Consider the following 14,404-nt stretch of genomic DNA (forward strand, 5'->3'; position numbering starts at 1 on the left):
TGCTTCTCTTTGGAAATAGAATACTGTTCCCATAATCTCTTTCTGGTTTGAAAAAAAATCTGGGATCAGCTTCTCATGGGAAAGATTGTTGACCAACTGGCTTCAACTGAAATATATCCCAGAACTGCCTCTTTTATAGAAAAGTGGTATCCATTTCTGGATTTTACTGCAACCCACAACATATTGCCCACAAACATGATGTATCAGTTTCTCTCCTTATAATTTGCCCTTCCCTCCTATCTTCAGAACTTGCTTCATTCTCACTCCCTTTACTTTTCAGTCTAATACTTTTCCTTTACATTTCATTTTCTTTTTGGGCTTTGGATGGCGCAGGATGCTGTTTTCTTAAATTAATTTTCTATCTAGTCAGTAAAGACAATAAAGTTTGCAGTTCTACTTTTCTGCTAATTATATATTTAACTCTTTATGGAAAATAGTACCACTATAAACCTTTTTATTGTTTGATCATTGACTTCTCACCAAGCAATGACTTATTTTTGCATGAGTTTCACAGGTCTTCTGGGGCCTCAGCTAAAGTAAGAAATGTGCTGGAAATTAAGAGGCAGACATTCACTAATATGGAAAAAGAGGACTTTTCTATACAAGCTTTTAATTATGGTACATATGTGATCCATTCCTGGTACACATGTGAATTCTTACAATGCCACTTAAAAATGTAATGTGGGACAGGTAAAGAAAACATATGATTAGATGTTGTTGATACATTTATGTGTTGTTTGTTGACTAGGATTTGCCGGGTCCTACCTGGCTGCCAGTGGGGAGGCTTCCCTTGCATGTACTTTGTGCGTGCTGCATGATGACATCACCCAGAAGTGATGTAATTGTGCCAGGCATGTCACATGGGGACACTCTAGCCTAAAACTCTATGGTGCCATATGTTAGGGATTTCTGTTTGAAATTCTATTTCTTTATCTCAAACAGTCCGATGGATCACTGGATAAAATAATCATTGAGAGGCATTTAACATAGGGTTGCCAAGTCCAATTAAAGAAAAATCTGGGGACTTTGGGGGTGGAGCCAGGAGACTTTGGGGGTGGAGCAAGGAGACACTGGGGGTGGAGCCAGGAACAAGGGTGTGACAAGCATAATTGAACTCCAAGGGAGTTCTGGCCATCACATTTAAAGGGGCAGCACACCTTTTCAAATGCCTTTCTTCCATAGGAAATAATTAAGGATAGGGGCACCATCTTTTGGGGCTCATAGAATTGGACCCTCTGGTCCAATCGTTTTGAAACTTGGGGGGTATTTTGGGGAGAGGCACTAGATGCTATACTAAAAATCTGGTGCCTCTACCTCAAAAAATAGCCCCCCCACGGCCCCCCCACGGCCCCCAATACCCACGGATTAATTCCCTATTATTCCCTATGGGAATCATTCTCCATAGGGAATAATAGAGTGCCCAGTAGACATTTCCCTCCCCCCCACACACTTTCTAAAGGGAGGGAGGGCCTCCATACCAGGGAATCCCCCTCCCTCTCTCACACACACACAAATACTTACTTGGTCTTCTTCCGGAGAACTGTGCCTGCTGAGAAAACGAAAGCAAAGAAGGGAGGGGCCGTTCTCCGAAGCCCTTCCTGTTTCCTCCTTCCTGCCCAGCCTTAAAGGGACAGGGATTTTACAAACTGCTCAGGAGCTCTACAACAGGAGCTCTATAGGTATGTTCTCCCCCCCTCCACCCCCCCCCCCCCGCTTCTCAATTTTTGAAGACCGGGAGATTAAGCTGGGAACCCAGAAGTCTCCCGCTAAAGCGGGGGGATTGGGAACCCTAATTTAACATGAAAGCAAAAACATATTTATTTCTACAGGGAAAGGGTGCTGGGAGATAAAACAAACACTATAGAACTACATGCTTACACTAGAAGATCATGTGCTTAATGGAGGCTGCTTCCTCCTCCTCCTGACCTCTCTGCCTGAACAAAGGAAGTCACCTGACTAACTGACCAAACAGACAAAACAGGTTTTCCCGCTTCTAAACCTTGATTGACAGCAGTCAGTATCTTCTTCCCAGGCCATGCAGACAATAGGGAATCAGGTACAGTGTTAACCCTATAATGACTGGAACTTTAGAACATTGCAAAGGACATACAAAACAGATACATATTTCCAACACCATAGAGTTTTATACCAAAATGCTAGAGCATCTCCAGGAAACATGGCCAGCACTATTACATCATTTATGGGTGATGTTATCACACTAGGCATGTCAGGCAGGGCTCCCCCTGCTGGCCAATCCTGTTCTTACAGGTTGGAGGCCCGAAGATCAGGGAAATCCCTGCCCCCAGAAGGAGGTTGGTACCTAGTTGGTACATTATTTTTAATTCATTGGTTTATTTGACAAACTGGTAATTGGTAATTTATTTTATCATTCCCAAGGAAAACATTTTCTCTAAATGGTCAGGTTTAAAAAAATAAAAAATAAAAAAACTGCTGTGACAAAGATTATCTGGTTTACTGAATCATTTAGAAAGGGAACTGTCCCATAAATTATAAATGTGCCCAAGTTTGGACAGATAGGAGTAATATTACTGTTATAATAGGCAGCACCATTTTGAAATTAAGATTGCCGGGAAAAACATCAACCACCTCAGATATGCAGATGACAGCATTCTAATGGCAAAAAGTGAGGAGGACCTAAAGAACCTCTTATTGAGGGTGAAAGAGGAGAGCACAAAAGTAGGCTTGAAACTCAACATCAAAAAAACTAACATCATGGCATCCGGCCCCATCACACCTTGGCAAATAGAAGGGGAAGACATGGAAGTAATGACAGACTTCACATTTCCGGGATCCAAGATCACTGCAGATGGTGACTGTAGCCATGAAATTAAAAGATGTTTGCTCCTTGGGAGGACAGCTATGGTGAACCTGGGCAGTATAATAAAAAATAGAGACATCACCCTGCCAACAAAAGTCTGCATAGTCAAAGTGATGGTATTCCCAGTAGTAATGTATGGCTGTGAGAGCTGGACCATAAGGAAGGTCAAGCGCAGAAGATTAGATGCTTTTGAGATGTGGTGCTGGAGAAGAATCTTGAGAGTCCCTTGGACTGCAAGAAGATCCAATCAGTCAGTCCTAAGGAAAATCAACCCAGACTGTTCCCTGGAAGGTCAGATGCTGAAGCTGAAGCTCAAATACTTTGGTCATCAAATGAGAAGGGTTCACTCACTGGAGAAGATCCTGGTGCTGGGAAAGACAGAAGGCAAAAGAAGAAGGGGATGGCAAAAGATGAGATGGCTGGACAGCGTTACTGATGTAACAAACACAAATTTGAGCAGACTTTGGAGGATGGTGGAAGACAGGAGGGCCTAGCGTGACTTTGCCCATGGGGTTGCAAAGAGTCAGACTTGACTGTGTGACTGAACAACAACAACCATTTCTTCAGTAGTGGTGATTATTATCAGGGCTTTTTGAGCACAAGAGCACAGGAATGAAGTTCTGGCTGGCTTGGTGTTGGGGTGTGTGGTCTAATATACAAATGAGTTCCTGCTGGGCTTTAAAAAAACAAACCCAAAAAGCCCTTATTATAATTTTGTCTCCACAGGTTCCTAGAAAGCAATTGGTTTCTCTGGGTCTCACAAATGAACCACATTCCAATGAACATTGATTATGACAAGAATCTAGATTGGGTCTCTGCCCAGGTGAGAAATTACAGCTAGAGGAACTTCCTTTATTCCACTTGATAAGGGATATGGACACATCATCAGGTGATATTGATGTGCTAAATGCCTCATGCAGTTGTATACATAGGCACGTGGTTATAAGAGGAAAAATTAATGTGAACTGGACTGTCCGTGCCACAGGCACGATCACAGCTATTGGAAGAATTGGAACTATTTCATATACAATATAGCCGTGTGCACTGACCCACAGAGTGAGGAACAATGAAAGTTCCCATTTGCAGCTGAACATTTTGCATTAGCGATCAGGATCTTCGCATGAACCCAGAAAGCTGCGGCTTCTGAGCAGCTCAGCCAAAGAGATCAAACTGGAAAAGTGCAACATTGCTTTTTCCATGTCACGATCTAGAGGATTATGCAGCTAATTATCCAGAGAGACATACTAAAAGGTGCTTTTAAAATTTAAAAATTCAAGAATGTCTTTTCATTTCATTCGAAATTATATTCATTTTTTACTCAGTAGTAGTTATTTATTATATAGCTGTAAGTTATACCTAGGCTGCATTCCAGCCATCAAGGTACAACAAATACAAAGTCCAGTGATGAAAATACAATATTGCCCATGGTATGTATAATCAATTACAAATGCAACAACTGACCATCAAGTCTAGGCTGATACTGAAAGAATGGTAGAAGTCACAGCTAAAAGACATTTATTTATTTATTCATTCATTCATTCATTCATTCATTCATTCATTCATTCTTTTATTCTGCCCTTTCCAAGAGCAGGCTCAGGGTGGATCACAACAAAAACAAATCACAATATACATTACAATATACAATAAATACAGATAATATCATGAAAACAGTAGAAAACAGGTAGCAGCACATTATATAAAGACCTCTTTGGGTCATATAGGTGAAATCAGGTGAAAGCCTCAGCTAGATGCATCTGCAGCAGGGAGGCCAACTAAGGTTGACATTCACCATCTCACCTGCCTGTTGATCAGAAGCTGATTGAAAACTGACTGAGGGTCAGCTGGGAGTCAGGTTCTTATTCTGTCCCATAGCAAAAGAACTACAAGGTAAGTTGTAAAAGTGAAAGAAGAGCTCTTTTTTTTCTGCCCTCCTTGTCAAGCTGGTTGGGGACAGAAGCTATGCCTCTGAGCTCCCCATTGCAAAGGAGAGAAGCGCTTGCTTCTCTCTCTGCAGCTTAAGCTGACAGCCTGAAGAAGGGCCATCAGAAAGAAAACCATCTGCTTCTGATCAATTTTCCCATGTTCACTGCATCTCACCAAGTCTGGGAGGCAACAAATTTTCCAGGATGGAAGATCAGAAGAATCTAGTTTCCAGCTGATAATAATAATAGTAATAATAATAATAAATTTTATTTATATCCCGCCCTCCCCGCCAAAGCAGGCTCAGGGTGGCTAACAACATGTCCATATAATTATACAAGAGTTTAAAATCACATTAATCTTAAAACATTCCAATTTTAAACAAAACATTTCAGGTGCTAATTCTGTTCATGAAATAATGGTGGTAGAAGTCACCTAGCATCAGTCGCTCAGCCGGCAAAGGCCATCCTGAAAAGAGTGGTCTTGCAGGCCCTGCGGAACTGGTCAAGGCTCCGTAGGGCTTGCACTTCTTCCGGGAGCTGGTTCCATAGGTGTGGAGCTGTGATAGAGAAGGCCCGTGTGCGAGTATCCCCTTTGGTCCGGGAATAGCCAGCTGGTTCTTCCCTGCTGACCTCAGTGCTCTCTGGGGGTCTGATGAGCTGGGAGTTGGCTCCTAATCCTCCCCACACCCCCAGCAAATTTCCCAGCAAAAGATCAGGCACTGATTCTCAGTTGATCCTTCATAACCTGCAACTTGATGCTAATGGCTGCAAGTAGCCTGCTCCTGCAAATACACACGAAGAAGTAGCAAACAGCCAAACTGTCCATAGATTAATTGGCTACTTGATCACCACCAATGGGAAGTGAGCTGAACTGGTAGGTGTTCAAACATCCCTAACTTATGTGGTACACTGACAGGGCTAAGAGGTGCACTGCAACAATCCTAATACCCTCCAAACATTCTGATCTTACAATCACCATTTTATACACATGGATCACACCAGGCAAACACAACAGCATCATATAGGTTGTGAAACCTCAGTGTACTTACAGTCTTGGGGAAGGTGAGAATCACATGCACTAATACAGCCTACAAATATATGGACAATTAATTAATTCCATCCATATACCATGTTTCTATCAAACCACTCAAGGAAGTTAACAATTTAAAATAATTGCTTATGATCTAAGAGAGATAATGGAGAAGGACATGGAGCAGTGGTTAGAAATACAACTAAGTGTAGATACTGTTGATAAAATATATTATTGTTGGCAATGATGGAAATGAATGAAAGTCTCTCTTTTTAAAATTCATTTAGCTTGCGGCAACGTGCAATGTGGATCAATCCCTGTTCAATGATTGGTATACGGGACACTTAAACTTCCAGATCGAACATCAGTGAGTATGAGAAACAGAGCGAAAAATTTGGTATGGAATAAGGCACTTCTCTGAATGTGTTTTGGAGAGCTTCCCCATGAAATGTGGGATGACGTGCATTTTTGGAATAATAATAATAAAAAAAAATTATATCCCGCCCTCCCCACCAAGGCAGGCTCAGGGCAGCTAACAACATGCCCATACAGTAATTTATACAAAACTTTAAAATCAACATTAGTCTTAAAACCATTCTAATTTACAGTTAACATAAATTGGCAATAACAATAGGCATTTCTGGTGCTATTCTGTCGGTTAGCATGATGGCGAGAGTCACTTAGGTGAGAGTCACTTAGATGAACCCATCAATCCTTCAATCAGCAGTCCGCAAAGGCCATCCTGAAAAGGGTGGTCTTGCAGGCCCTGCGGAATTGGTCGAGGTTCCGCAGGGCCCGCACCTCTTCCGGGAGCTGGTTCCATAGGTGTGGAGCTACAATAGAGAAGGCCCGTGTGCGGGTGTTCTGCAGTTTCGCCTTCTTTGGCCCGGGGATAGCCAGCTTGTTCTTCCCCGCTGACCTCAGTGTTCTCTGGGGCTCATACGGGGAAAGACGATCCCTCAGGTAGGCAGGTCCTCGACCATATAGGGCTTTAAAGGTAATAACCAGCACTTTGTAGTGAACCCGGTATGTAACTGGCAGCCAGTGCAGTCCGCGCAGCCCTGGCTGTATGTGCTCCCACTTCGGGAGCCCTAATAATGGCCTAGCCGCCGTGTTCTGCACTAGCTGCAGCTTCCGGGTTCGGCAGAGAGGCAGCCCCATGTAGAGGGCATTACAGTAGTCCAATCTTGAGGTTTGAGATCTTTAGCAAGGATGGAATAGTTTTGGCTCTTTCAGTATCTGTAACACCCCCCTCAATCCATCCTTTGTTCTCTCTGCAGCCTTTTCCCAACAATGCCTCGACACAATTATTGGAAGGTGGCTCCTCTGGTGCAATCCCTCTGCGCCAAACATGGCGTTCAGTACCATTGCAAGCCCCTGCTCACTGCCTTTGCAGATATACTGCGGTAAGTGTCAAATGCTTAAGTGGGAAGAGGGAGAAGGCAGAGTGTGAGAGGGTCAGTGTTCCACAGGAAAATCAAGAAGGTGATGGGGCACAGAAGAGCCAGCCATTGTGATATTTACCAAGGAGTCTCCCTTTCTCTTTCTCTTGGCAGCTCTCTGAAAGAATCATCAGAACACTGGGAGGATGCCTATCTTCATGGCTAAGCAGGGCCTCAGGAAGAAATCTCTAACATCACAGCACAAACAGATTTGGTGGGACAGGATGGTCTTAACTATACCACTGCACCAACATTATGAGCACCATCAAGTTTTGTAATTTATTGATTTTATTGAATATTATTGTTTTAATGTTTTATATCTTGTTGTTTTATTGGTTGTTAGCCACCCAGAGCCCATATGGGGAGGGTGGGATATAAATCAATCAAACAAACAAATAAATATACAGTTATGGAATAGGTCAAAGCGAAGGATAGTGTAGAATCCCCCTTTTGCACAGGCATCTTGATTTGCTAGTCTCTTAAGCTTCATGCATGTAGGCCAGGAGTTGGGCTTCTCCTAAGACAGAGAAGGAAATTTAGGACTGAAAAGTATAGCTTTCCATCTGTCTCTTTCAGTTTATTGGGGAATAAAAGCAAAGCAGCTTCACTTTTGTTTTAAGGTCCTACCATGTTCTGAACTGCAGGATCAGTGGATCTAGAAGTAGGAAAGAAAACAGAGTGCAAATTGCTTTGTTTTTAGTTTACTTCTGCCAATAAAGGCAGTTAACGTAGAGTGCAAGCATAAGAAAAGCAAGTAAGAAAAGCCTGAGATATTGTGCAGCTTCTTAGGTCGTCTAGTCTGCAAGATACACTCACCATAGAGAGTTCTCTGAATTCGTGTGACTTTTATTTATATAAATAATGTGTATTAGGTGTGTTAGCTTGTCCCCTCAGAAATCCACCTCAAGAATTTCATAATGATTTCATAATTAGAATGTTTGCATTAGGCCATAGAGAACAAGGAGTTTAGTATTTGTTGACCATGGAGGAATGTCTTCAGTAGAACAGCTGTATTCGAGTCCAGTAACACCTTAAGAGACCAACAAGCTTTTGGGAGGGGGGAATATAGCCTTTCAAGATTCAAAGCTCCCTTTGCCAAGTTTCAAGTTATCTGACAAAGCGAGTTTTGACTCCCAAAAGCTTATACTCCAAAATCTTGCTGGTCTGTAAGATGCTACCGGACTTGAATATAAAAGAATGGAGACTATCCAGCCATTTGTGGGTCTCTAATTTTCAATATAAAGGCTTTTACAACTTGCTAGTTAACAATGACTTGTGGGACACGAAATTTTCAGAGCTCCAAGAGAATGGAAGAGGGGAAACACATTTTAGTTTTATAAGTGTTTTTAAAAATCCTTTACAACATGCTATGAATATTACAGCTTGCAGCAATCAACAATCACTGCTACTACTCTTGCCAAAGATTATGTCATCCGCCAGGACCATGTTCAGCTGTATCCTGTATCAGGCCCTATTTTTCTTGTTGTTTCAATTCCCTTTGACTACTTTATTTAGACCTGTCATGATACCACAAGCTTCAGGCTGCTCTGTCTACTGATATTAAATCAGCTTATTTCAAGGGTCACCATGTCTCTGTAGAATTTTAGTCAAGTTGATCAAGGATATTATGGTTTGAATTTACCATCTCCTAATATGAGCCCATGTGACAACTTTGCTCAGCACAGCAACGTCTTTGGGATGAACTTTCCACAACTTGGATGCAGGCCGCTGTGGTCCATTCATGGACTTTCTCAATGGCTGCCTGCTTTATGGAACAACTGCCCCAAAGAATTCAGGAAGGCCCCCAAGCAGATGACATTCTAAAAGGGTAGCAAAACAGAACTATTCAAGAGAGCTTTGGGGGCTTTTTACAATGTTAAATAATGTACTTTGTTGAATTTTGTTTTAATATTGTATGTCGAAACTTTCTTATCTGCCTTGGGGCCCAGTTGTTAGGGTAAAGGAAGATATCAAATATTTTAAATAAATGAATGAATTCAGAGTTGATGAACCATTACAATGGTCCTATAATTTATTCAGAAAGCATAAGAAAAACATTTTTTAAAAAATCTATCCCAGTGCAAATATTTCCCCAAAAACTTTCCCTGCCCCTACCAGAGGCAGAAGACACTCTCATTCTGCAAGTGTGAGAGGAACAGGTCCGTAGCCACGGTGGGGCACAGCCCCTCCACCCAACCCCCACTTCCACCTGTGTGGCCCCTCCTTTCCCCACTGCTTTCCCTGAGGCCCCGTTTTTGCTGCCATCGCCACTCTCCACGGGTTCTTCCCACCCTGTTCCTAACTCCCCCGCTCTCCCCACAGCCCTGTTTTTACTGCCGCCACTCTCCCCAGCTCCTTCCCTGCCTCCCCCCCTCCCCGCAGCCCCATTTTCGCCACTGCCGCTCTCCCCAAGCTCTTCCCTGCTTCCCCCGCAGCCCCGTTTTTGCCGTTGCCGCTCTCCCTGGGCTCTCTCCTGCTTCCCCCACTCTCCCCACAGTCCTGTTTTTGCTGCCGCCGCTCTCCTTAGGCTCTTCCCTGCCTCCCAAGCTCTCCCCGCAGCCCCGTTTGCACCGCTGCCACTCTCCCCGAAACCTTCTTCCCACCCCCAAGAGCGTGAGAGAGAGAGCTGGTGCCCGGAGGCTGGCTGCTGGAAGAAACAGCCAAGACTCCATGGCTGCCCCCCCCAAAACAAATTTTATGTCCTGGGCCCCCCCACCAAAAAAATTTCTGGCTACGGGGATGGAGAGGAACCATATGTAACAACAGATTTCTTAAAACGAACAAACAAAACTCATCCTCTAGACTGCCCTCCCCCTCACTAGACCTGTGAACAGCAGCATAGCAGACCACCATTAGATATATACTAACCCAATTCTACAAAAGACAACCTTCCCTGAATCTACGGAACTCTTTAAAACAGTAAAAAAGAAAACTGCAGAGGCACTAGCCTGAAATTCAGCCTTCTATCCTCCTCTTTCCAATCCCTCCCTGAGGGTCTTCTGAGCACTTGTCCCCACCTCTCTCTCTCTCTCTCTCTCTCTCTCTCTCTCTCTCTCGCACAGGAAAGCTTCCATTCTGAATAAAACTGTTGGTCTTAAAGGTGATACTGGGCTCCTACTTTGTCCTACTGCTTCAGAGCAACACGGCTGCCGATCTCTCTCTCTTTCTCTCTCTCATGCATTCCTCGGAAAGGAAAGGTGGGAAGTGGGGAGAGGACAAGAGCCCTGCTGGGCAAGGGAAAGGAAAGAGGTGCACCTTGGGTAGAAAAGGAGGCAAAATAGCTGGCTCGGAGAAAAGGCAGGAGCGAAAAGGGCTTGAATTCTGTGTTGGTTTTTGCAGGGCATGGTGGTTGTCTGCAAGGTTTTCACGCACGTCCCCGTCTTTTCTCCCAAACCTGGTGCTTGCTAGGAATTCCAACCGCAGCCTGCACATTTGCAAGAGGGACAATGCAGCCCTCTCTGCAGGCCTGCTTGGAAGTCAAACCGATTAGACGGGGGTGGGGGGAGCTTCCTTCTAATCTAAATAGTAACGCTTGCAGTTCTTGTTGTAGGCGTTCTTGTTTGCGGAGGAGTGAGGGCTTTTTTTGGGGGGGGGGGTGCTTTGGAGTCAGAGGTTGTTGGAATTCTACTACGGCGGACGCCTGGGCTGTTCCTCATTGTTCCCTTTAACACACGACTGAGGACTCGGATTCAGGAAACAGTAATAACCACCACCACCATCACCACCCCAAAAAAAAGAAGTTGGATGGATTTTGGTGGAGGAAAAGCCAGATTCTGTTGCAAGCCGCTCCGGCAATTGTTTTCGACTCACCTTCAAACCCCTCCTATCAGTGCCATAGAGGTCTCTCTCCGTATGTGTAGCATGCATTTTTCTCACTCCCCACCCCTTCCCCAGCACTCGGGCACAGCGAGCTCCCCGCTCCCCGCCCCACAAGAAGCACAAGGTCTTGTGTTCCCTCCCCTTTCCCCTTCCTTTCTCTCGCCCTCCTTCCCTGTGGCCGTGGCTGCAGGGCAGGGCAGCGGAGCAGGCACACTTAGAGTTGGGCTCTGAGCGCCCACACTTCCACACACGCACACACCACCTTTGCCGAGGCCTCCCAAGCTCATTCAGAAAGCTTCCACAACAGAGTTGGGATCCAAATTTAAGTCTTCCAGATCCTAGTCCATTATTCTAACCGCTGTACAACACTGGCTCTGCTATAGATTTCAGCAGGGCTTTTTTTGTAGAAAAAGCTCTGCATGAACTCGTTTGCATATTAGGCCACACCCCCTGATGTCACCATTGTCTCACACAGGGCTTTTCTGTAGAAAAAGCCCAACAGTGACTCATTTGCATATTAGGCCACACCCTCTGATGTCACTATTGTATCACATGGCTTTTCTGTAGAAAAAGCCCAGCAGGGACTCATTTGCATATTAGGCCACACCCTCTGATGCCAAGCCAGCCGGAACGGCTTTCCTGTGCATTCCTGCTCAAAAAAAGCCTTGGATTTCATGTACTATATTTCAACATGTGCTTAAGTTCTTCACTGATTTACTTGTTCTTTTGCTGGTTGTAGTGTATCGTCATAACGATACATCGGAACAACGCAATAGCACACAACCAAGCTACACGCGCCCATGCGCAGAGGTGACTGGGTTGTCCCAGGCGCCCAGCGCAGGGCGCAGGAACCCCCCGCCAATCATCAGCTGTGGCGGGAAGTTTAACAGGTCAGGATTGGGCTGACCTGTCCAGAAGGCTGGACCGGGGATTGTACATAAGTGGGACCCAGCCCGCGTGTACTCACTCTTGTAACGTGCCTCCATTAAAGCATGTTGCCCTACCAACGTCTCCTGTCTCAGTACGTTACAGTGGCGACGAGGATGGGATTCTAGCCACGTCGGCTACATCGGAGACAGGGCAACCCCCAGGCCACGACCGCCGCCGCTATCAGCATGGCTCAACAGAGCGGAACCACCGGCCACATCGAGCCGTTCAACCCCGCGAACCCCGAGGCCTGGGAGTCCTACTCGGAGCGGGTTGAATGCTACCTGAGGGCCAACAGGATCACCGAGGACAGCATGAAAAGGGACGTTCTCCTGAGCGTCTGCGGGGCGGCCACATTCGAGATCGCCAAGGGTCTCTCGGCCCCCGCCCGCCTCACGGAGAAGTCCTACGCGGACATCACTAGACTCCTCACTGGCCATTTTTTGCCACAGCCTTCACGGGTGGCCCACCGGTTCCTTTTCCACAGAAGGGACCAGGCTGCAGGGGAATCGGCTGCCGACTACTTGGCGGCCCTCCGCAGGATCGCAGGGAACTGCAACTTTCCTCAGCTAGAGGAGACCCTGGCAGATCGCTTTGCGTGGGGCCTCCGCGACGAGAGGCTCCAGCAGAAGCTCTTCGCCAAGGAAGAGCTCACCCTCCAGAGCGCCTTCAGCGAAGCCGTGGCATTCGAGAGGACCGCGAGGACCTTTCCCAAGGCCCGGACCGACGCCATCCACCATGAGGAGCTGGACCACGACCACCCGGAAGAGGGAGAAGCCTACTAGCTGCGCCGCCCAGCCGGGCCACCCAATCGAGCACCCCAGTGCCCCCGAGCGCTCCGAACGATCTCCAGCGTCGGAGAGGCTCCCCACCACCAAGTGCGCCAGCTGCGGTGACCCACACGACAGAAGAGACTGCCAGTACCGGACCTGGGACTGCCGGAGCTGCGGGAAGACCGGCCACATCACGAGGGCCTGCCGGGCCAGGCCCGGCCGTCGGCGGCCAGCCACCCACCAAGAGTCGGCAGAGTCCCACTCCACAGCCTCCACGACCTTGCAGGTACTGAACTTGCCCCTGAGCGTCCCTAACAAAATTAAAATGGCGGTCCTGATAGAGGGAGCTCCATGCCTGATGGAGGTGGACTCGGGCTCCTCCATTTCAATTATATCGGAGGAGACCCTGAGGAAGCTGTGTCCCGGGAAGCGATTTCAGACAAGACCGGCGGACTTTGTCCTAAGAGACTTTCAGAAGAACCCGGTTCAGATCGCGGGGTGGGCCCGGGTGGATGTCGAGCGGGGGTCCTTTAAGGGGCCGTTGGACATCCTGGTGGTCAAGCGCCAGCTTACCACCCTGCTGGGACTGGCGTGGTTCAAACCCCTGGGGATACGGCTGGAAGGGGTGGGGCAAATCCTATCCACCAGAGGGTTCGGGGAGGTATGCCGCGAGTTCCCTGACGTGTTTGACGGGTCCTTGGGGAGCTACAAAGGGCCGGCCATCTCCCTACCGCTAGACCCTACCGTCCGACCAATCAGGCTCAAGGCCAGAAGGGTTCCATTCGCCCTCAAGCCCAAGATAGAGGCGGAATTGGACCGGCTAATGGCCCAAGGAGTACTGGAGCCAGTAGACTACGCCACGTGGGAGACCCCAATAGTCACACCAGTCAAGCCTAACGGGGAGGTGCGGATCTGTGCTGACTATAAGTGCACCATAAACAGGGCACTGCAAGACAATCCGTACCCGGTACTGGTGGTGAGTCATGTCCTGGCCGCCCTAGCAGGGTCAAAGATCTTCGGGAAGCTGGACCTGGCACAAGCCTACCAGCAGCTCCCTGTAGATGAGAAAACAGCGGAGGCCCAAACCATTGTCACACACAGGGGGGCTTTCAGGGTGCGGAGGCTCCAGTTCGGGGTCAGCATGGCTCCAGGGATCTTCCAAAGCATAATGGACGCTCTTCTTAAAGGGATCCCCGGAGTCCAACCGTTTTTCTGCGGGGCTCAAAGTCAAGCGGGAAAAGTGCTTACTGGGAGTTCCGCGGGTGGAGTTCCTTGGGTTCGCAGTAGACGCCACGAGAATCCACCCGACGGAAGAGAAGACACGAGCCATCGTGCAGGCCCCAGCCCCCACTTGCAAAGCGGAACTCCAAAGTTTCTTGGGGTTGCTAAATTTTTATCACACGTTCCTCCCGCACAAGGCAGCCATTGCCGAACCACTGCACCGGCTGTTAGACAAACACGCCCCTTGGGTATGGGGCGAACGCCAAGCAACCGCGTTCCAGGCAGTTAAAGACACATTGATCTCAAACGCGGTGCTCCACCACTTTGATGAGCGCCTCCCAGTTATACTGGCTTGCGACGCATCGCCATACGGGGTGGGCGCGGTCCTGGGGCACCGACTCCCGGACAGGAGGGAGGTACCAGTAGCCTAT

The 14,404-nt window shown here is 47.2% G+C and overlaps 1 protein-coding gene across 1 annotated transcript in view; it reads left to right on the forward strand.

The window, feature by feature from the left end:
* Positions 1-8,817, forward strand: part of LOC132590221 (acyl-CoA (8-3)-desaturase-like) — a 34,179-nt gene extending 25,362 nt beyond the window's left edge. Inside the window, exons 9-12 of the mRNA XM_060263186.1 lie at positions 3,566-3,662; positions 6,079-6,158; positions 7,072-7,197; positions 7,348-8,817. Of these exons, the coding sequence (XP_060119169.1) occupies positions 3,566-3,662; positions 6,079-6,158; positions 7,072-7,197; positions 7,348-7,399 (355 nt within the window). The 3' untranslated portion in view covers positions 7,400-8,817. The remainder of the gene's footprint in view (positions 1-3,565; positions 3,663-6,078; positions 6,159-7,071; positions 7,198-7,347) is intronic.
* The last annotated feature ends 5,587 nt before the right edge of the window (positions 8,818-14,404 follow it).

The sequence above is a fragment of the Heteronotia binoei genome, chromosome 21 (assembly GCF_032191835.1).
Source record: "Heteronotia binoei isolate CCM8104 ecotype False Entrance Well chromosome 21, APGP_CSIRO_Hbin_v1, whole genome shotgun sequence".
Taxonomy (NCBI): domain Eukaryota; kingdom Metazoa; phylum Chordata; class Lepidosauria; order Squamata; family Gekkonidae; genus Heteronotia; species Heteronotia binoei.